Source organism: Rhamphochromis sp. 'chilingali' (assembly GCF_963969265.1).
Source record: "Rhamphochromis sp. 'chilingali' genome assembly, chromosome: 12".
NCBI classification, from domain to species: Eukaryota; Metazoa; Chordata; class Actinopteri; order Cichliformes; family Cichlidae; genus Rhamphochromis; species Rhamphochromis sp. 'chilingali'.
Genome location: NC_137939.1, coordinates 10922487 through 10945415, shown reverse-complemented (window position 1 = coordinate 10945415; position 22929 = coordinate 10922487). Strand labels below are relative to the sequence as shown.

Sequence of the window (22929 nt, the reverse complement as noted above, 5' to 3'; positions counted from 1 at the left end):
AGCTCTGCTGTGACGACACTACTTATTTGGATTATGTGTTCAAGTGTATGACGAGTGTGGTTGTTATTCATGTGCAGATTATTTCCAACCACTCTGTGTTGAGCTCAGTTATTGTCCAGACTAGCATCAGCTCTGATGAATCTGCAACGATGTGTGTGCCCATGGCAGGTGGATATCAAGAACCAAGGCAAGACTGCGCTGCAGGTTGCTGCTCACCAAGGCCACATGGAGGTGGTGAAGGCCCTGCTGCAGGCAAACAGCTCAATTGAGGTCAAAGATGAAGATGGAGACACGGCATTGCACTACACTGCTTTTGGGTAAGGACACACACACACATAAATATATATATATATATATATATATATATATATATATATATATATATATATATATATATATATATATATATATATATATATATATATATATATATATATATATATATACAGAGACAATTTGCCAAATACAAACAAGAAAAGACTAGCATATTGCAAGTCCAAAACAGGAGCTTGTGACTGACAGATAAATGACTTGAGCTCAAGCTAATCCCTTTCCTTGTAATGTGATCACCTGTTCACAGAAGTGACTGCCTTGAACTGTTGCATAATAACCATAATAAGGCACCCAGTTAACGTCCTGCGTTAATGTGATCAGGAAAGATTTCATATAATCCAAATTATAAAAAAGTCAGATGGGATATTTGTGTGTCGTGGTAAGAAACTCTTGGGCTTTTTGAAGATGCAGGTAGCTTTTTCTTTTTCTTTTCATTTGTTGTCTCCTAGTTTTGAATTAATATAGTTTACAGAAATGTGAACAATCAAGTGCGGGTTAATTTGTGTCTGTTTTGGTCCAGTAATCAGGCGGAGATCGCGCGGCTGCTGTTGAGTAAGGGGGCAAATGTCAACCTCCTGAACAACTCCATGTGCACGGCGCTCCACATCGCCGTCAACAAGGGCTTCACTGACGTGGTGCGGGTGCTAACTGAACATTCTGCTGATGTCAATCTCCAGGTGAGAGGTGGCTGTGTGCTCAGTCCTGACCCCAGCCATAAATAAAAATGATCCAACATGTTAGTTTTTTTTATGCTTGATCGTTTTTCCAGTGTTGCTTTTTACTCCTTATCTTTTATTTGAACTAAATTAACTCAACTATTTGACTCACTCTGGTGCAGTTACTGGTTAGGAGTGAATGAGCTTATTATTAATTATCAAACTAGTCAGTTTAGGGGGGTGGAGAGAGACCCTTGAGTAAGTGTTTAGATAGCCAGTAAGTAATCTTCTCTGGCTTTCAGTCATACTGCCCATAGGGGATTTTTCACATGGTCTAACACGCCTGCAACCAGGCCAACAATTTCCTAATTTATTTTTTTCTGCTTCAATGGTGTGGCTACTCAGCTAAAAACATGCCAGCCCAGAGTTTTTTCAGCGTTTCCGTGTGATAAATGTGCACGTGATCTGAGCGTACATCTGCTTTTTTTGACCATTTCATAAAGGCGGGGAAGCATATAGGCAATCAGGAACTTTTGCCTCCCTGGATCAACAAATTGTAGTGAACAGAAATCATGTTCAGTCGACAGATCACCGGAATATTTTGTATAGAAGATGTTTAATAGACCATGTCAATGTTATTTTCTAAAGTCTCAAGAAAATATTTAAAAACCTGAATTTGAAAAGCTAGTTTGACCCTGTTTGCTTCCTGTCTTTAACAGGATTCATACGGGGACACGCCGCTCCACGACGCCATTGCTAAAGATTTCCGTAATATCATTGAGATCCTGTCCGTGGTGCCCAACATTGATTTCACCCAGCAGAACCACAGAGGCTTCAACCTGCTGCACCATGCTGCCCTCAAAGGAAACAAACTGTGAGTGGGGATGACGTAATCATATCTGCATGCGCAGTCACATGTCATACACAGAAGTGAAATTAGGAAATATCCCCAAAACTTGTTGGAAAAGATTTTTTGACTTTAAATGTTTTTTTAGGCACTTGAGGCATTTTCTTGAGCTCTAACATGCAATTGGGGTTTCTAGGGGTTACCATTTAGTGTCATTAGAGGATTTTAGGACTTTTGAAAAGATTTTGCCTTGTAGTCTTGCAGTTGTCACTTTGAGATTAAGAAGTATTGGGCATGTGCCTTAAAATATCACAAAATTGAATGTGCCAAAGCAATAAAAGACTATTATTGACTATTGTTACTGGCAGGAGTTGGGGTAGTTTCTTTAGGAAGAAAATCATAGTGGGTTTCATGTGCCAATCGTTGCTGAATTTCTTGCAGTAGTCACTGGCATCAAATTCAAATTTTATTTTTTTTTATTTGTCACGTACACAGTCATACACAGTACGATATGTAGTGAAATCAGTGGTTCTGCTTTGGGCTGAGCAAATTAATGATACTATACTATGTTTCAGAATTTGGGAAACTGGTTCTGGATTAAACCTCGCACCACGTTGATGAAAAATCAATCAAAAGCTTTGGTTTCCCCAAATCTAGCTTTATGTACACCAAACAAATTCAGCTGCAAAGTAAAAAACCTTTAGCGTCATTCAGCTTTCAGTCCTTGCTCAGTTTTTCACCGTGTATTGTTAGTTTAAACGCATGTATCTGTGAGCGTTGGAAGTGTGCGTGTATAGGCTTGTGTGCTTATGTGTGGGTCTCTTCTGTGGGTTCAAATAAGGATTCAAAGGTCGGCTCTCTCAGCGCTATCTGTTACAGATAGATCTCATCTCCCACACAGCTTCTGCTGCTGTCAGCAGGCTGACTGTCAATATGAGGCAAAAATGCAACAACATTTACTTTTGCGTCACTTCTTTCTGTACACACTCAGTTGTTTTTATTTCTCTTTTCCCTGGACTGTATGCAGTCTAGTCATTTCTCAGCAATGCAGTTTTGAGATTCATGAGTGCGTAAAAATTCCCAAAATCCAAACAAAAGCTAAACAATGAGCCAGACATGTTTTCCCAGGAAAGACTTTATTAACACAGCAAAGCTGTCACGATTCGGCTGTAGACTTTGTCACTGCTGTGTAACACTGTTTTAGAGGCACAGAGAGAAGATACTGTACACTGTGTTACATAAACTTCACTTTGCAACGCTGTCGAAATTCAAGCCCATTCTGAAAGCGGCTCTGCACCAACACAGACACTGTCCGGATGGGAAAGAGGTACAAGTGACACCGTTCGGAAGCTGGAAAAGGATCAGCTCAGCCATTTTACTCAACACTGAAGTGCTTAAGGCCAGCCTTCAAAGTTGCCTCAGTGGTACGTGCCACAAAGGCTCCATTATTTTCTGTCTGTTGGTTTGAGGCTGATCAGCACTGGAGGTTCTTAATCTTAAGCTGAGTCTTGACACAGAAATGCAGTTGATAACTGAGTTTTCTCACAATGATAGGGTTTCATATAAATGTTCCCTGGATTTTTGTTGGTGTGCCGGTATCTCCCTCTGTTCTCCACACCTCCAGGAACATGTAAAGGTAGAGGGAAAAGTCAACAATCATCATTCTTCTCCGTAATGCGTTGCCTGTTGCTTAATGCGGTCTGTAGTGTGATTTTTTTTTTTTCTTCATTAATTTCCGGAGTATTAACAATATATTGCTTGAAATGATTGAGTGCAGTTCTATATGTATAAATCTGTATTTTCTTTAGGTGGAAATTGGATTATTTTGATAAGGTAAAGAAATATTGCATTAAAGATTCAAGTGACTTTTAAAAGGTTGCTGTTTCCCTAAATGCAACAAATCTGACTGAACATTTGCTTTGAGGCCTTAACAACCTTTTGGGAATTTTCCATTACAAATAGCACAAATTTGTCATGGAAGATTTTCCCCGGCTTTTTAAGGGGTGGGTCAATAAGGCAATAAGGCAAGTAGTTAAAAATACCAGAATCACCGTAAATTCCCCCCGAAGCAATTCATTCATTCAAGGCTTTAGTTCAAGACTTTAAAAGTGTATCTTATATCTAAAGTCCATGAATCTGTATGGTCAGTAAAGAACAAATGCATTACTCTAGCTTACTATAGTCCGCTGGCTGTTTTTCCTGAAGACTCTCCTCTATTTATTTATTGCTATAAATTTACTTAAAAAATGCTGCAAGTTAATGAGGCTTTCTCCTCAAAAAAGGCTTTAAAGCCTCAAATTCTGACTTCCTCCCAGTGACCCACATATCCTCAGCACTCCCACAGCCAGGCTCCTCCTACGTGTCTTATAATCTACTGACCTTGAAAAATAGTATCTCAGGACATCCCTGCACATGAGCGGTGTGTGGACAAATGTGGACTGAGCGGGGAAAAGACTTTTGGCAAGCAACACCTGCAAGTGGAGGCCGCAGTAGACAGTCATTTAATAAATGTCCGATCTGTTCTGGCAAGTGTCATATGTGCACCTCTGGGAATTTAGGCTGCTCTCCCCAGCATTCATTTAGCCTGACATCAGCTGCTGCACCAAAAACAGAGACACAGGATTTACAGTGTTCAGGATCAACTCGGTTCACCAGGTCCTTCATTTATCATCAGCAGGCCTACACTATACTAATGCAGGACAGTGACTGTCTACTTTTTGTGTTTCTATATTGTCCAATACACATAGCAGACTAAAACTGCTTCTTTTGTTTCCCTCATTGTCTGTTTTCAGTCCATTTGTCCATTAGGATATTTCCACTGCTTAATTGATGGCTGCTTTACTATCCTGAGGATTGAGTTCTCAAGAGCAGCTGTGACCTTCTTTTTTGTGACCAAAAGACAAGAATGTTCTGTTTATTAGAATATTTATTTATTATAAGGAAATGGAAAAATAGGGGCTTGAGGCCAAGTTCACAAACAGTCCTGGGAAAGAAAAGAAACAAGGCTTGTTGCCAGATTTCCTTTTAGAGGTTTCAGCTCGATAGGAGAGACGATGCTAACTGTATTTACTTGAAAATGAAAACTGCTTGCCTCTATTTCACCTCAACATAGCTTTATTGTTTTCTCCTCACTTTCACCACGTCTGCAGCAAGTTTTTTTCCCCTTTTTCTTCAAACCCTTGTCTTCATTTTTAGTGTTCATCTTGACAGTACTGTGTAAACTCTCTGACACAGCTAGATTTCACAACTTAGTCACTCTTATAGCTAATAATACCGCCACGTTTTATGTTTTGTTTTGTCGTCTCGTGTACATCAAGCAGTCCTCCTGCTTTTATCAAGCTTTGATTGAAAAGCAAGCTACAAACAAGCATGATGGAAACTCCCAAAAATAACCTAATGATGACTTCAGTCCCCAGGAAAGTCATTACCAGCGTGCCTAAGATGCCCTCCAGCTCTTGCGCGTGAGTGCATGTTTGTACAAAACTGCCTCAAAACGCCAGCTCAAGTCTGAATATTCGTGAACACACACAGGAGTAAGGCTTATGGAAGAAATGCAGAGAAGAAAGGCACAGCAGATATAGAGGTGACACAGCTGAGGCGGCTGCTACCCGTCCTGAGTGAAGCTAATAAAAGGTGGTCTGGAGCTAACTTTTATAGCTCAACCACACACACGCTGACACACACGTATAGAGCTGCATTGCAGATACCAATGACCTCTAACACAGTGTCTCCCTAACAGCCTTCATCCATCAATCGTGCCTATACATGCCGCTTACTTATAGCAGTCCAGGACCTCATGTATTAGCGCTCTGCTGCTAAGAGTCCTGTAATCACTGTAAAATTTTAGTTAGGTCAGTGAAACCTGCATTAAAGTTGTCCCTGTTACTCTGATGTCATACAGTTGCATCCAGTCGGGTTAAAAGAAAAAGCACAACTTTGAAAACCATTATTCGAATTGGAAGAGTATTATTTCCAGAATATGAATTACATTTATTTATTATTATCAGACAGACTACAGTCTCAATTATAATGCGTCATCTCAAGGCAATGCAGACAGTGATTGGATACAGGGCCATGTTGGTTAAAGTGTCCACTCCCCTAACAAAAAAAAAGGGATGAGTTAAAAAAAATAATGATGGGTGTTCCTTATATGCCATCTGTTAATCTGCTTCAGCTTCACTATGATTGCTCGACACCAGCTATCGATGTGTGCACCACTGGTGTTTTTCAGTGAGACCCAGCAGGATTGACATTAAAATTAAGTTACGATCACTGGAAAGTTTGCTTCACCTCACACGGAGGCCTTCACAGACACGCTAGCTTCCCGGGCGTTCGTGAAGGCTGTCGACTTCAATTTCACACGTCATAAAGCAAACTCGGCTACAGACCAGAGGGCAACTCAACAGTGCAGTCCATCCTTAAACTGCAGAATTAGTCCAGTGTGGTAAAGATAAAAAAATAGTTCCCATATTGTCACTTCACCGAATGCAGCCGAATTTCAACTTCACTTTTGTTAACCTCTCACAGTTAAGACGACTTGCTCTAATCTCTAATCTGACCAAACTTGCTCTTAAATTTTTCACGTTAGAAAACTTGAGCTTGGCTGTCCTCAGCTGAGTTGAGCACTGTGTAAATGAGGTGGAGGTTGTGGTATTTGTCCTTGATGTAGTGCACTGTTTGTTTGAATACTGATGATGATGGTGAGCGTTCTTGTTAGCGGCTTTACAGCAGCTGCGTCTCAGTCCAAGCTCATTTCAGAGACCAGGAAACTTGATCATATTTCCATTTCTGAGAGGTTTATGCTTTGTGCCTTTTCTTCAGCTCAAGGTGGTGTTGTAGACACTTGTCGCTGTCTGGTCAGATTCAGGCACATAATGATAAGCCTACATCAATATATGGTTAAGGAAGTACTCAATGTTGTACATTTAGGCTGTTGTCGTTTTATTTATACTGTAAGTGCGTAATTTCATTAAAATTCAGTGGAAAAACAAATAGTATTTCCCCAGCTGACATCATAAATACATTGCACTTTTTGGGCCCTTTCCCCCCCCCCTTTTTTTTTTTACTTCTCTATTTAATATTCATTATGCTGATGTGCATGATGGATGTTCACTTTATACTTGGTATTTAGTAGAGATTTAGAACAGCTTATTTGTAATCCTGCTTGATTGTTTTCTCATTTTAAGGTCACATAGTTATTGCTGATATAGTATTTTATTTTATTTTACCTTAGGAAGGGAGAACAGGCCTTATTACATATATTTGAGTAAAATAAAAGGACAGTTGAATAACTATTTTTTTGTTTCCTGTAAAAGCCTGACTTGTTGTCCCTTTGTTCCAGTGTCCCTACGTTTAAGTATTTGTAGATAAATAAAACAACATCAAATAAAATACATTGATATTCCATTCAATTCAAGTGTTACCATTATATCAATATTCAGCCGTTTCTGTGAGTGTTTGATGGGGCAACAAGCTCGAAGACAGCTAATACAGCACTTAATTTAAGGAGTCAGGAACGATGTGGCTAATTGAGTGTTGTGTTTCTGTCCTGCTGGCAGGGCCACAGAAAAGATCCTGGCCCGAGCACGGCAGCTGGTCGATGTTAAAAAAGAGGATGGCTTCTCTGCGCTGCATCTGGCGGCTCTCAACAACCACAAAGATGTCGCAGAAATCCTCATCAAGGAGGCGAGTTGACCATACGTTTGCATATTTACCTGTTTAAACCGATGCTTTTGTTGTAAAACTTTAAAAAAAATGTATTTGTTTTTGCTCTTCTTCTTCTACAGGGGCGCTGTGACATCAACATCCGAAACAACCGGAACCAGACGCCGCTTCAGCTGGCGGTGACGCAGGGCCACACAGAGTTGGTGCAGCTGCTGGTGGACGAGGGCGCCGACGTCAACATGGAGGACGAGGACGGTGACACGGCCATGCACGTGGCCCTCCTCCGCCCGCAGCTGGCCAACGTTATGCTCAGCCCATCCGTAGGTACCAGCAGCAGCGAGGAGAGCAGCGACGGATGTTCCTCCACGTCTCTGTACTGCAGGGTGAGAACTGACGGGGAGGGGGAGGTGGCATGTTGTTAAATTTGTTCTTTTCATTTTTAAAAGATTCCTTCGAGGGGAGCGCCTGGTTTGATGAAACTGTTTTACTGCTACACCAAAGTTCACCACTTTTTAACTTTTGCGATTCCCGTTATGATGGGATAGATTTAAAACATGAGATTGGCATTTAACAGATCCTCTACTGTTGAATTCTTGGTGTTGCTGGAAGTGGATCAAATGAAAAGAGAGCAAGAGAAAAGATGCTGTTTGACAGGATGAAATGGTGGCTAAATAAAACCTGGCAACAAGGTAAATATAGGACAAAGACAAGGTTACTAAGACTACTAAGAGATGTAAATATAGACTGGATAAGAGAGTAAATGGCGATCAGAACATTACTTTAGAGCTGGAGAAAGATTATTGCGGGCTTTAGAGTGTAAGTGCAGGCTCATAGTAGGGTAAATAAAGGCTAATAAGGGTCGAGGATAAAATGATGGACATAGATGAATAAGTGTTACACTATTTACCCTTAGTTCTAGGGGTTAATTTAGTGTAAGAGAGTTAGTTGACTTTACCAGGTAAACAGCAGGATGAGTGTGAGAAGGAGTTGGAAGGACTCAGGTGGCATGACCTTAAAGACGGCGTTAAATAAGGAGTAAGGACTTTGGCAGGTTGTATAAACATGGCAGAAGAGTGGGGTTAACTGCGGACAAAGTAATGAGGAGTGCAGTGAAATGATACCATATATAGTTTAAAGCAGGGGCTGCATGCCCAGTGAAGCTATAGACATTTGAACAATAAGCCCTCAACATTTAGGATTTCGTAAGATGACTGTGTCTTTGACTCTAATCTCGTTCTGTGGCTTTAAAAGAAAATACTGGCAGAGACTTTGTAATGAATGAGAGAACGGCTAATTCTACTACTTGTAGTTAATCCAAATTGTACGTTGTTAATACAAACATGCTTTGCTGAGCCGTTAGGACTGCTCTGACATCATCAAAATGGGAAATAGATGGATTTAGGTCACATGATTTCCACGTATTCCTACACTGGGAAAAGAGAGGTTCCGGTAATTAGATAGATGCTAACTTTGTTTATCTGTTGTTTGATACTTGGCTGAATCTTTTACTCACGAGAAGTGGCCTAATATTCATTTTACACAGACCTTGACTCTTTGCTTTGAGCAGCACTTTAATTGCTGTTCCACCAGTTCGTGTTGGTATCATTGCACCAGTGAAGAAGAACGTCCTTTCTAGTATACATGACCGCAAACACTGCAGCTCCTCTCAGCATCCTGGACACCTGCCAAGCGCACACTAATACACACACATACACAGCCATGAAGGTGGCTAGACTTAAGTGCTCAGGGCTGTTCTGGCCACTGTCAGCAGATGAGTTATTAGGAGTTCTTCCGTGCTGATTAGGAGTGCAATTATATATCAGCCTTAGCTGGGTTGCACTGTTTTTACTTCAGTTACCTGGTGTTGCTTAAATTCAGCTCCTGGAGGTTTTTAAGTTGTTCTCAGCTCTCACCGTTCGGATCAGCTGTTAGGTTTTTAAAGAGTGCGTCTCTAAAACGGTCTAAAATTTCTCTCCCCTCCCTTATCTTCTCTGTCCACAGCTGAACGCGACAGGTCTTCTGGGGAGTACGGAGCTGAGCATAGGCACAGCTGTCGCCTGTTTTCTAGCGATGGAAGGTGCTGACATCAGCTACGCCAACCACAAGGGCAAGAGTCCTCTGGACTTGGTGGCAGACAGCACCATGCTGCAGCTCATCAAGAGCTTCTCTGAGAAGCACAGGTAGCCGTTTGCAAAATTAGGGTTGAAGTACACGAAGTGGTGGCTGATATTTTTATGATGCATAGTTCATAAAACATTCTGACGGTCATATTTACACTCTTATGTGCTATTTTTCATTGAAATGACAAACAGAAAACAGTTGCTAAGGAATAAGCGCTGGTGTGTGGGAGTCAGCTGAGGTTAAAAAAGGAAGCCTTGGTTTAGTGGGGCGTTATAGCTGTGTGTTGTGTGTCAGGTTGCAGCGCCTGCAGGCCATCACATGCGGACAGGGCCTGAGCAGCGCCAGCCTGCGGCGGGTCCACACGACGCCCAACACCATGACCAACCTGGTTCTACCAACGCCGCCCGGGCCCAGCGAATGCCTCATCTGCTCCGAGCTGGCTCTTCTGGTTCTCTTCTGCCCCTGCCAGCACAGTGTGGCCTGTGAAGGTGGGCTATGCCTTTTTTCTCTCTGTGTTGTTTGCTCTACTTTCATTATTGAATGTCAAACAGTATTGTTATTGATACAGACAAAAATAGACTTTGAGTCTAATTGATCCTTGGCTAATGCGGTGCTTGTCTAAACAGAATGTGCCCATCGCATGAAGAAGTGCATCAAATGCCAGGTCACAATCACCAAGAAAATTAGGCAAGGTAAGTTCTAGCTGCTTTACTGTCCGAAATCTTAAGCCTTAAATGTTTCTTGTTATCTTAATGTTTATTCATGAAATTATTTATTCATTTATGATGTCCTAAAGACGACGTCTCCGTATTCGTGGTGCTGTCTGGTCACTCAGACGCAGCCTTGAATGGTAAATGCAAGCAGCTGTGTGTTCTGGACACTGCTGTCTCCGTGTTAACCTTATTATTTTGAGCCATTAGTACAGCAGGACGGTCTCATCTTGCACAGCACTGCACAGTCTGCATAAAATGAACTCGTTTAATAACAATGACCTCTTTCCACAGACCAAACGGAGGTGGACTGCAGCCCCGGCACCGAGAACTCAGAGCAGCACAACCTGCTCGAACAACTGCAGTCCCGCTACCGTCAGATGGAGGAGAGGATGACCTGTCCCATCTGCATCGATAACCACATCAAGCTGGTCTTCCAGTGCGGGCACGCCTCCTGCATCGACTGCAGCGCCGCTCTTAAGACCTGCCCGATCTGCCGGCAGACCATCCGCGAGCGGATCCAGCTGTTTGTCTGAGCTTCTCTCTCCGCTCAGTCCAGAGAATAGTGGAGGGGGGCATCGGAGAGAAGCGAGGCTGGGGATGGGCAGTGGGCAGCTGTTATTTTGGACACCCCCAGTAACCCCAACCATCCCCTTGGATCAGCCCACAGGCTGCTTGACTATCAGATGCTGTATTAAATCACTGAGAGGCCACCTTGTGTTCGGAGTAGCTTTCATCGAGCAGCGCAGGCAGGAACGTGTTTATTAATTTAATTCGATTTTCAGCTCCAGGACAGATGTTTAGCTGAGTACGACAGTCAAAGTCACGAGACGACGCCGCTGCTTTGATTGGCAAGCTGGGAGGGTAAAAAAACGCCCCTCCCCTCACTCACTACTTCTTTTCCTCACTCCCACCCAGCCTCTGCCTCGTGTAATCTGTCCTCTCTTTGCTGCTTTAAGTGGATGTTTGTCCCATCATCCTCTCTGGCTCTCTGGCCACATCTGTTTACAAGGCTGCGCAGAAATCACTTCTCATCTTGCTCCTCAGCCTGTCCTGTGAATTATGTTTGCTCTCATTTGTATCAGTCTCTTAATAATCAGTGTTAGTCTCTGCAGAGGGAGTTGGTATAACTAAAGGCTCTCTATATAATCCCCAACCAATTGTCTGTATGCAAGGGGAAATACACACTGTATATGCATGAACATATGCATATTGCAAAGCTGAAAAGGACCGTGTCGTCATGGGTGATTTGTTGTCGTTTTCTTTCTCTCTGCTTACATTTGTGGTTTATAACGTACCTACGAGTACAGGTGTGTATTTATGTGTGAAAGGTGGTATTACTTAGTAATGTCCTTTTTCGGCCAAAAGGTTTTTGGTTTCTACTGAAGTTCACCCCCAAGCCTATGTCCTCTACTCAGGGTATCAAATCATTGAAAGCACTTGGAATATCCATACAGAATTAAAGAGCCACCCCCAGACACACACACACACACACACACACACACACACACACACACACACACACACACACACACACACACACACAGATACAGATACACAGCATTATAAAGCAACAGGTTACTGAAACGAAAGGATGGAGAGTTGGGCATACTGACTAAGAACTGAAGTAGAAACACTTTGTCTAAAGTCACAGTTTCATTCTCATTAGTTAAACGAATGTTTGCAACAAAGCTGATGTTTTCCTCTGAAAATACAAGAAAAAAAAAAAAGTCCACCAAGCTTCCCAGAAGAACCAGTCGGCTTCGTTTCTGTGTTTCACTTTGTGTGTGGCGACCACTCGGTCTGTCTGTCACACGGCTGGTGCGGAGAACCCAGCGAGCACACACTTTAACAGCTATTTTGTTACCAAACCCACCAGATGTATTGTAAGATCTAGAATCAGAAGGGCAAAAACATTGCGTAGTCGTGTCACTTGTGTATTTCCTTCCACGTCTACCTTTGTAGTCCAGTCTTTTCAGAAGAAAGCCTCCCTTTCTCCTCTGGAGTTCTGGATTGTATATCATCCTGATATCTGTTCTTGGTGTGTTAACTTGAAGGGCTTATGCAGATATATATATATATATATATATATATATATATATATATATATATATATATATATATATATATATATATATATATATATATATATATATATATATGTAATTTTTATTTTCGGACATAAGCTTCCAGAGACATTTTTTTTTTCTTCATTAGATCCCAAATTTTGGGAGAGGCAATGTTAAAAAGATGTACATTTGAATGTTTTTTTTTTTTTGGGAGGGGGTATATCCGGTCTCACTCTGCCTTTCTTATGTATAAAGAAAAAAAAAAAGGTAACAGAGAAGGAGCTGGAGAAACCAAGGGGTACCACGAGATTTGCTTTGAGGAAAGAATTTTTCTTTTCTTTTTTTTATCAGTGCCAAATCGCATGAGGATGTGCATGGGCATGCACGCCCGAAATTACCTAGACGCACTATGCTAAACCCCTCTAAGCTCAAGCGAGCGTTCGGTTATTCCAGCTGTGTGAAGTGAACTAAAAAAAAAAGAAGCTAATTTTCATGTTTTTTTTTTAGGTTAGAATCAGAAATATTATCACAGCACACTCGGTTACTGATGTTAGCAGCTGAGCTAATGGTGTTAGCCTTTTAACTTTAGCTTACTGTTTTGAACCTCCTCGTGTTCTCAAAGAAACGTGATGTTACACACTTCTGAAATATTATCAGTCCCATATCGTTTGGAGCTTTTTACAAGTATATATATATATATTTATATTTTGTGAGACATTGTCAATCAAGGGACACGTTTCTTACAGAAATTTCAGCATTTTAAGGATTGTTGGTGTTTTAAGGTGATGGGTTTACAGGCAAAGGCAATAATGTTCTAGAAAAAAAGGGGAAGATGTTTGTGGTTTTTTGTTTGTTTTTGTTTTTTTAAGGAGGTCGCTGTGAGGGCAGGAAACAATTTATGTATAAAAATTATATTAAAGCAGCAGTTGTTACTATTGGTGTTTGTACATTTCAGCTCTTGGAGTTCTGATGTTGGCCTTACTGTCCATTCCTCCTCTGTTGATGTTTTTTCAGTTGTATTCTGTACAAAAATATTTTGCAATAAATATGGAACTGTTTTCTAAGGACTTGGGCTTCTCCTATGCTTCATTTCTTAATTTAAACAATGAGATTTCCTTACCTCAGTTGAGTGTGCTGCATTTTCCCCTTGACTTGAAGCATGCTTGCAGAAATCAAGAGTCAGCAGCAACAGAATCAGATGCTAACCTCTGTGAATGAATGGTTAACTTATTAATTATATTTTAGATTGAAAAGGTAGCTCATTCTTTCAAATTTCACAGATTAAGCTGCATGTTTGTCAAAATTTTATTTGTAGAATAATGTGTCCAGTCATATCGACACATCTTGTTTAAAATGATGTGACAAGATGCTGTTTTTAACAAAGGAAACCTCTCAGCTGACCAGATATCCGTCGGTTCTTCTCATGGATGGAGGCTTGAATCTATCCCAGCTGTGCTTACCTGAGTTTATAGTCACCACTATTTTTTACAAACATATATGGATGTCTTACAATGTTTCTATAATGTTTTTAGCTATTTTTATTATTTTTATTATATTCCTCTGTTCAGCACTTTGGCCGACGCTTGATGTCTTTTAAATGTTCTATATAAATAAAGATGACTTGACCAGGTAACCTAACCCCATGCATGTCTTTGAAATGTGGGAGAAAGTCTGAGTACTCTGAGACAACCCACGCAGACACAAGGAGAACATGTGAAGTCCCCACAGGAAGGCCCCAGCCAGGATTTGAACCAGGACCTTCTTGCTGTGAGGTGATGATGCTAATCACTGCACCGCTGTGCTAGCCATAGTGCAAACTCACATTGTTGGACAAGAAGTACTCTGAAAAAAAGCTTTTGATCATATGTTTGTGATTAAAAAAACAAATGACTTCTTCAGGAACATTGTACATGTATTCAAATTATTATATAGCATCATCACTTTGTCCTTCGGATTGATCGATGGTGCAGTTCTTAGCACTATCCCCTCACAGCAAAGCGGTTTTGGGTTTGAACCGTGTGTATGGGTAGAACTTTTTGTCTGGGTTTCCTCTCACAGTACAAAGATGTGAAATTGCACCCCGAGGACAGTCCCACGATTTACACCTGTCATATCTCCAAACATGTAGCTCAATTTCAGCTGCCTATATAAAAAACAAATGATGATGCTGATTATTATTATGTGCCCTTTGACACTGGTGAATAGCCTTCACAGTATTGACAGGAATGCTTTAGATTTGTTTTCAAATAGTTTTTTTTTCTCCCTAATCTGAAGGAGTTCTCCAGGGCTCCACATTAGGAATACTGATCTTCTCTGTATATAGTCATTTATGAAATGCTTGGTCCATTTTTATCCAGATAATTCAGCGATCTCACCCTAGAGTAACACAAACCCTGTAAAACCTTACCTACAGTACATCGCACTTCCTTTTTATAATAGTGAAAATTTGATTAATAACGTGTTAATAATCTTTCTTTGTGGTAAAATCTCTTTCCTGTTACTGAAAATCCTGTTATAGTAACAGAGTGGATACCTTGAACGAATGATACCATGGTGTTATCTGTTTTCTTTTTTATTTCATGTTTTATTTTTTTAATATAGATGAAATCAAGAAATAGCGGGGGTATCTTTGTAGTTACATGCAGGAAATAAAAATAGGTCAACAATACAATTTGAGTTCAATTTAAAGGTCTTATTTTCAGGATAATGAATGTTTATGAGCAACACATTTCCAGGGTAAAGTGTCATCAACAGAGATGATAATGTCCTGTAACAAGGTCTCAGTCTGGCCTGTGTCATGAATTTGATCAGAATGACCCACAGTATCCTTACCTGAACCATTATGGACTCTTCATCAAAGCAAAGGATTAAATCATGGAAAGTTTTGCACTCAGTTATTGTTAAGAATGATCCTGTTAGTATTCTCGATTTTCGAAGCCCTTTTTGTTGCTGCCTCGTCTCCCTGCTAATCCTTACCTTCATCAGTGCACACCTGCTTATTTTCAGACACTATTTTCATTCCTGTTTTCACCCACACAGCAAAGAAATTGATTTTTTGCAGCCTGTGAGAAATGAAAAGACTCCAAATGACTATTTTTATACCAGGAAAACTATTTCAATCACACTTTCCTCCCTGACTACATTTAGGAGGGGGGGGGATTAAATGGAAGAACACTCACTGCAGTATCAAAGATGATTTGAAAGGTTCAAAGACTGAAATATTTAAAGTGTGTGTAATAATGGATCCCTCGATCCCTTTCCTGGATGCATCCTCCAATCTTAGTTCCGCTAAACAGCAGGTGAGCAAGTTGTGTCCGCTGTTACCCTTTTAGTGTGGCTGGTTTCTGAGCAGCGTCTCTGGTTAAACACTGCCTTGTGCTTCCTCTTAGTCCTAATTGTCTTATGGCTCAGAAGGCTTTGGCATATGACTCAGTGATTTGGTGACGTCTGAGGACAGGATGACAGAACAGTGGGACCAAAAATCAAGCCGTGATGTTCGAATTTCTTGTTTTTGTTTGAACATCACAAAGCTGAGGCGATATTTATTTTTTTAAAAAAGGTTACTGGGTTTGTCTAATCCTCTATGATAAACGCCAGCTCGGCCAGTTTAGTTAGGTGGACTACAACATAAAATCATTCAGTACTCAATATGTATTTGTTTGACTTTTTGTTCACATGTTAACATCACATCTTTTATACTTGATATATCCCAATATTCCCGCTCTTGCCATTTCATCAAATACGCCTCTGCAATGTTGCGTGGAGATCAGGGGCAGTACCTGTGGACTGGCAGACCGGGGTGGTGGTCCCCATCTCTAAGAAAGGGGACCGGAGGGTGTGTTCCAACTACAGGGGGATCACACTCCTCAGCCTCCCTGGGAAAGTCTATGCCAGGGTGCTGGAAAGGAGAGTTCGTCCGTTAGTCGAACCTCGGATACAGGAGGAACAATGCGGTTTTCGTCCTGGTCGCGGAACACTGGACCAGCTCTTTATCCTCTCCAGGATACTTGAGGGTTCATGGGAGTTTGCCCAACCAGTCTACATGTGTTTTGTGGACTTGGAGAAGGCATTCGACCGTGTCCCTCGGGGTGTCCTGTGGGAGGTGTTGCGGGAGTATGGGGTGTCTGGCCCATTGCTACGGGCCATTCGATCCCTATACAACTGTTGCAAGAGCTTGGTTCGCATTGCCGGCAATAAGTCGGACTCGTTCCTGGTGGGTGATGGGCTCCGCCAGGGCTGCCCTTTGTCTCCGGTTCTGTTCATAATTTTTATGGACAGGATTTCTAGGCGCAGCCAAGTGGCGGAGGGCTTTTGCTTTGGTGGCCTCAGAATCTCATCTCTGATCTTTGCAGATGATGTGGTTCTGTTGGCTTCATCGGGTGAGGGCCTCCAGCTCGCACTGGAACGGTTCGCAGCCGAGTGTGAAGCAGCGGGAATGAGGATCAGCACCTCCAAATCTGAGGCCATGGTTCTCAGCCGGAAAAGGGTGGAGTGCCCACTCCGGGTCGGGGATGAGTTCCTGCCCCAAGTGGAGGAGTTCAAGTATCTCGGGGTCTTGTTCGCGAGTGATGGGAGAAGGGAGCTGGAGATCGACAGACGGATTGGGGCTGCAGCTGCAGTAATGCGGACGCTGCACCGGTCCGTCGTGGTGAAGAGGGAGCTGAGTGTAAAAGCGAAGCTCTCAATTTACCGGTCGATCTACGTCCCTACCCTCACCTATGGCCACGAGCTGTGGGTAGTGACCGAAAGAACGAGATCGCGGATACAAGCGGCAGAAATGAGCTTCCTCCGAAGGGTGGCTGGCCTCTCCCTTAGAGATAGGGTGAGAAGTTCGGCCATCCGGGAGGGGCTCAGAGTAGAGCAGCTGCTGCTCCACATCGAAAGGAGCCAGCTGAGGTGGTTCGGGCATCTGACAAGGATGCCCCCTGGGCGCCTCCTGGGTGAGGTGTTCCAGGCATGTCCCACCGGGAGGAGGCCCCGGGGCAGACCCAGGACACGCTGGAGAGATTATATCTCTCGGCTGGCCTGGGAACGCCTTGGTATTCCCCCGGATAAGCTGGAGGAGGTGGCTGGGGAGAGGGAGGTCTGGGCCTCTTTGCTTAGGCTGCTGCCCCCACGACCCGGCCCCGGACAAAGCGGATGAAGATGGATGGATGGATGGACAACTGTTCAACCTTGGAGCTAGCTCGGTGCATTTATGCACGTAGACATGGTGAAGACAACCTGGTGAAGTTCAAACCGAGCATCAGAATGAGGAAGAAAGGGGACTTTAGTGACCTTGAATGTGTCATGGTTGTTGGTATTTCAGAAACGGCTGACCTATTGGGATTTTCCTGTGCAGCCAAGTTGAGTGTTTACAGAGAATGGGCCACAAACAACACATATCGAGCGGCAGTTTTCTGGGTGAAAATGCCTTGTTTATGCCAGAGGTTGGAGGGGAATGGCCAGACTGCCTTTCTCCTCCAAACTCTGCCAACAGTAACTCAAATAGCTATTTGTTACAACAAACAGAAGAGCACAAAGGTACCACTCCTCTCAGCTAAGAACAGGAAACTGAGGCTACAGTTTGCACATGCTCAGTAAGATTAGTGAATAACCTAACCCCATGACTTGGTCTGGTCTGGCTACCATTAAGATGGTAGGGTCAACTTGAAAGCATGGATGCATCCTACCTTGTATCATTGGTTCAGCCTCCTGGTGTGTGGGATATTTTTCTTGTTCACTTTTTACCTCTTAGTACCAACTGAGCATCATTTAAATATCACAGCCTACCGGAGTATATGACCAAAAGAGGTTGGCTGCACAACGCAGCATGTTCAGTGTACCTATGGTGATGGCTGCTTTCAGCAGGGTGACAGACCAAAACTGAAATCCTTTTAAACTGGTTTATTCAACATTAACCAGTGAGTTCACTGCACTCAGATGGCCTCCACAGTCACCAAATTTCAATCCAATAGAGAACAGGAGATTCACATCCTGGGTGTCCAGATGACAAAGATATTGCATGATGCTATCATGTAAATGGACAAATTCTTATATAGTGCTTTTCTACTCTCCTGGAGCACTCAAGCGCTTTATACAAATGCCTCCTTCACTCATATTCATACTCTAATGAGCGACTTAGGGTTAGTGTCTTGTCTAAAGATATTTGGCCTGCAGACTGGAGCAGCCAGGGATCGAACCACCAACCTTCTGACCTACTCTACCTGAGCTACAACCCATATCATGGCAATATGGAACAAAAGGTACCTTGGTGAATGTATGAAATTAAGGCACTTCTGCAGGCATAAGGGCCCCAGCTAACATTTGCCGATGTAGCCATGAAAATAAAGGCAAAAGGGGATGTCCTTTCTGTTATGTGAACTCAAACTTCTCACTTACATTTTGATCATGGGAAGGTTTGGTGAAAGAAAAATACAAAAACATGTTTAGCACAGGATAAACAGAAAACACATGTTAGGAGACATATATACTTCGAATATTTGTGAATAAGGAACTGGCATCCATCCATCTTTTCCACACTTTTAATTATGATGATCAATATACTGGCATTTTCAGGTGTATTGTGCATTCTTCTGTCTCGTATCCTTCTGATTTTAGCTTCTGTTCCAGCTCCTCCTCGTTATTTTCCTGTATTAGAATAAATACCACTCTGACGATCTGACTCTGTCTTACTGATTTTCGTTCGTTTCACCGACCACGAACAACATCCATGCAAACATTTGCAGCCAGTGTGTCACTATTAGTGTGTTTCATCTCCTGCAGCAAAGCCAGAGAGATGAGGTGAGATCGCCATCTAGTGGCAGCTGGAAAATCAGAGTAATGACGTTTAAACACACACACACACACACACACACACACACACACACACACACACACACACACACACACACACACGATGTTATGATTTATATCGATGTCATTATGTCAGGCAGACTATATGTGGAACGGGAAGGCAACAAGCACAGGGCGATGTCTCAGGGCGCCTACAGAGGGCGCACTTCCTCACCAAACTGCTTTCCGTGCCCTGTGTGAACTGAAGCTCTCTCTCCTTTCCATCCATCCAGTGAGGTGAAGAGTTCTTGCTAGAGTATTTAGGTTATACTTAAAGGTCTATCCAACCATCTATCCAACATTAGTGCTCACAATGTTACAGAAGGAGACTGATAGTTGGATTTAAAGCTTTTGTGAGTGTTAAATAGCTGCTTGTGTTCTGTCTGAGAAAAACTCCTACATAAAGACACTAATTATTAAAGACACTGGTTAATTTAGGGGTTTGAAATTTGTCCGCTGTGTCCTGAACCTTTCAGGAGCTTTTCATACAGTTTCCCAGTGCAGGTGTAGCACTCTGCCGGTGTCATGGGGCACATTAACTCAACTGCAGAAACTCGTGTTTCTCCTCTGCTCCAGTCAGCCAAAGAGTACCTCAAGGATTTGTGCTGGAACCTCTCCTTTTGATAATTTATATGCTTCCACTAGGTCAGATCATCCACCACCATAAACTGAGCTATACTGATAATGTATCTCAGCACCAGCTTCTCCAGTTACCTCTCTTTTCCACTTCCTCTAAGACATCAAAAACTGGATGTCATCAGCTTTCTCAAACTGAACTCTTGGCTGTGGCTCCCGAGTGGTTGCTATATTGGTCTTGATGTGGAAGGATCTTTCCAGCTCCAGTAAGATGGAGGAACTATCCACAACCTGGATGTCATCTTGTACGCTACCCTCCTGTTGTTATCATATACCAAATCCATTCAGACTCTGGCCATTACGCTGAAACCACCATTCACACCTGTTCGATCTCCCTAACAGAGGCCTGGACAGGCTACAGTATGTTCAGGACTCACCTGCCAGAGTGCACACCTGGCAACACATCATCCCCACCTGAATCTCCAATAAAATCCTCCTCACCTACAAATCTCTATATGCCATTACTCCTGGTACTTTTCAGACCTTCTCAGCTAAACGTCTACTCTCCTTTTGAGTCCTCGGCGCTGTTGCCCGCACACTCTGGAAACACACTCCCCTTTCCGCTCTAAAATGCCTCGACTACATTTTTAAAAAGCAGTTGATAAAAAACTGTCATGTACTCACTGAGGCCTTTGACTTGGGTTCTTTGAAATGTGCTATTTAATCTAATGTGCTCTCAATATTACTGAAGAACGTAAAGCTAATGATCAATATAACTGGGGGTTTTCAAACTCATGAACCTGTGTATGAACTGTATCAGCATGACTAAGTAGGGATCCAATGGCTGACATGACGCACGCTGCTTCATATTCCAGTTTTTAAGTTGTCTTACAGGTTTGCTCAGACGCTCACTGTGTTTACTGTATTGCCTGGTAACTGTGGGGGGGAAAGAAAAGAACAGGTGAAAGCACAATAGGTTTGTGCGTACACTTTCACGTGTCTGATATAACGAGCCCGGGGAAGGAAGTGTCATATGATTCAAAGCTCTCAGCCTCACATCATTTGGTTCTAGACTAACTTTTATTTGATGCTCCATCAGATTTTGGACAGATCAGGAATAAATGCAGATTATGCCTCTTTTAGCATTTAGCATGATTCAGTCTTCTGTCACTTTTTCTGCTTTAAAACACAGTTTATCTGTGGCGTTATCACAGTGTGACTCTTCCTACAGAGGTGTGTTTTCAGCACTGTTTACCTGTTTGCCACATCCACAATCCCCTGAGCGTCAGCTGTTTGTTACAAGGTGTGGCACCCTGAGTCAGGAAGTCCACATATTCCTCTGTGTCCTGTTTCATTGATGAAGTGTAAAACAAACACCAAAAAACCAGAATGTGTTTGTAGTCACAGAGAAATCCGGCTCAACACTTCCTCTCAACTCTTCAGTCTTTGTGGCAGCTTTGCCCTCCGAACTCTGCGCGGTCCAGTTTTGATGCTTTGATGGAAGTTAACCAAAAAGATGCTGCGAGTTTTTCATGCTAAGGTTTAGTGATGCAACTCGCCCACTGGGGAAAGAAACCAGTATTCAACCTGGCTTTGTTTACACTGTCACTAAACAACTGTTGTCCCATCATCGGTTGCTTTGTTTTGGGACATAACTTTAAAACGTCCACACCTGCAAGTTTTGCTCACTCGCTGAAATAAAGCGGGAGATAAAGGGAAAGAAAATGCGGCAGGAGGGCTCCCTTTACCTTCTCTAAATGTCTCACAAACACAGTGGACAACTTTAAGTTCATCTTTGGAGCCTGTGAAAGACCTACGAACCATCCCAAATTTGGAATGATGTTTGGCACAAATAATTCTGGCTATTCGACTCCTGAGATGCAGCTTTGTTTGCATCATTTCAAATACATTGTAAAAACATTTAGCATGTTTTCACCAGTAATACTTCTTCTTTAAATCCCCCCAAAACAAAACAGTTAACAAACCTTACAGGCCCAAAATGCTACAGAAAGACCTCAAAAACGATTCAATAAAAATGAATAACACTGTCATTTATTAACAAGAGTATTTAAGTAAACATGGGGATTTTCCTCATAATGTCCTGCAGCTCTGACCTACAAAACCTCGTGTGAGCCTGAATGTAGCCTGAGATCCTCTGCTAGAAGTTCAGGCTACAAAACAGAGCAGATGAGGTTTTTATTGTCAGACGTCCCCCAGTCGGTCATTCCTGTTTCTTCACTGAAGAAACTTTAGGATTGTATTAGCACAAATATACAGTGCTGTGCAAAATTCTTATTTATATATAGCATATAAGGTAAAAACAGTGCTTGTGCAGCTCTAACGAGCTTGAAAGTCAGTATTTTTGTTATGAGCATGTTTACTCTGTAACACAGCCTTAGTCAGCTTTCTAGTCATTCCTTTAAGTAGTTTTCAGGAATATTTCTCCAATACATTCAAAGCTCTTCTTTAGATGTTTCTGCGTTTTGTTCTGTTCTCTGTTGAGATGATTCCACACTTCTTCAATAATGTCGAGGTCTGGGCTCTGGGGAGGCAAATCCATGACTGATAGTGTTCTGTTTTGTGAGCTTTTCTATCCAGGTAGATGATATTTCAACAAGGAGAGATGATATAAGAAGGATTGAGCATGCTTTGTTGTGATAGAGAAATTAATTACTGAGGAACATTCCTCCGAAAATGGTCAGGTACAAGGAAGGGAATGAGAAAAGGGAAAAGTTTAGAGGATGGAGGATAATTAAAAAATAATTATTACACATAGACTTGTTTTCCTTTTAATTTGAGGCATTTTGCCCAATATTTGCAAAGAAAGCTTCAGAGCATTCCTGAAACAATTTATTAAGTTCATGTATAAGTTCATAGCTTCGCAGTGCTGAAGGGGGATTCAAGCTTTTCACGGCTGCACTCCCACTTAGTTTCAAGAGCTCAAAGATAGTAGTAGTAGCAGCAAAGGCCAAAATATCCAGGCTTCTAGGATTGTTTTAGTCTTAGTCTTATCTAGTCTAGTCTTATCAAACCTGATGAAGCTGCTCCAGAGCTGCACAGGTTTACTGACTGTCACGGTATAGTTAGTCCTCCTGGGGAAAAAGGAAAGATCCTGCGTT

At 42.1% G+C, this 22929-nt stretch overlaps 1 protein-coding gene across 6 annotated transcripts in view; it reads left to right on the top strand.

Annotated features, from left to right (window-relative positions):
- Positions 1 to 11892, top strand: part of mib2 (MIB E3 ubiquitin protein ligase 2) — a 36991-nt gene extending 25099 nt beyond the window's left edge. For all 6 annotated transcript variants that reach the window (XM_080898994.1, XM_080898993.1, XM_080898991.1 and 3 more), the window contains exons 11-19: positions 169 to 317; positions 854 to 1010; positions 1709 to 1863; positions 7395 to 7521; positions 7623 to 7883; positions 9502 to 9680; positions 9916 to 10109; positions 10248 to 10313; positions 10626 to 11892. In XM_080898994.1, the coding sequence (XP_080755120.1) occupies positions 169 to 317; positions 854 to 1010; positions 1709 to 1863; positions 7395 to 7521; positions 7623 to 7883; positions 9502 to 9680; positions 9916 to 10109; positions 10248 to 10313; positions 10626 to 10867 (1530 nt within the window). In that variant the 3' untranslated portion in view covers positions 10868 to 11892. The remainder of the gene's footprint in view (positions 1 to 168; positions 318 to 853; positions 1011 to 1708; positions 1864 to 7394; positions 7522 to 7622; positions 7884 to 9501; positions 9681 to 9915; positions 10110 to 10247; positions 10314 to 10625) is intronic.
- The last annotated feature ends 11037 nt before the right edge of the window (positions 11893 to 22929 follow it).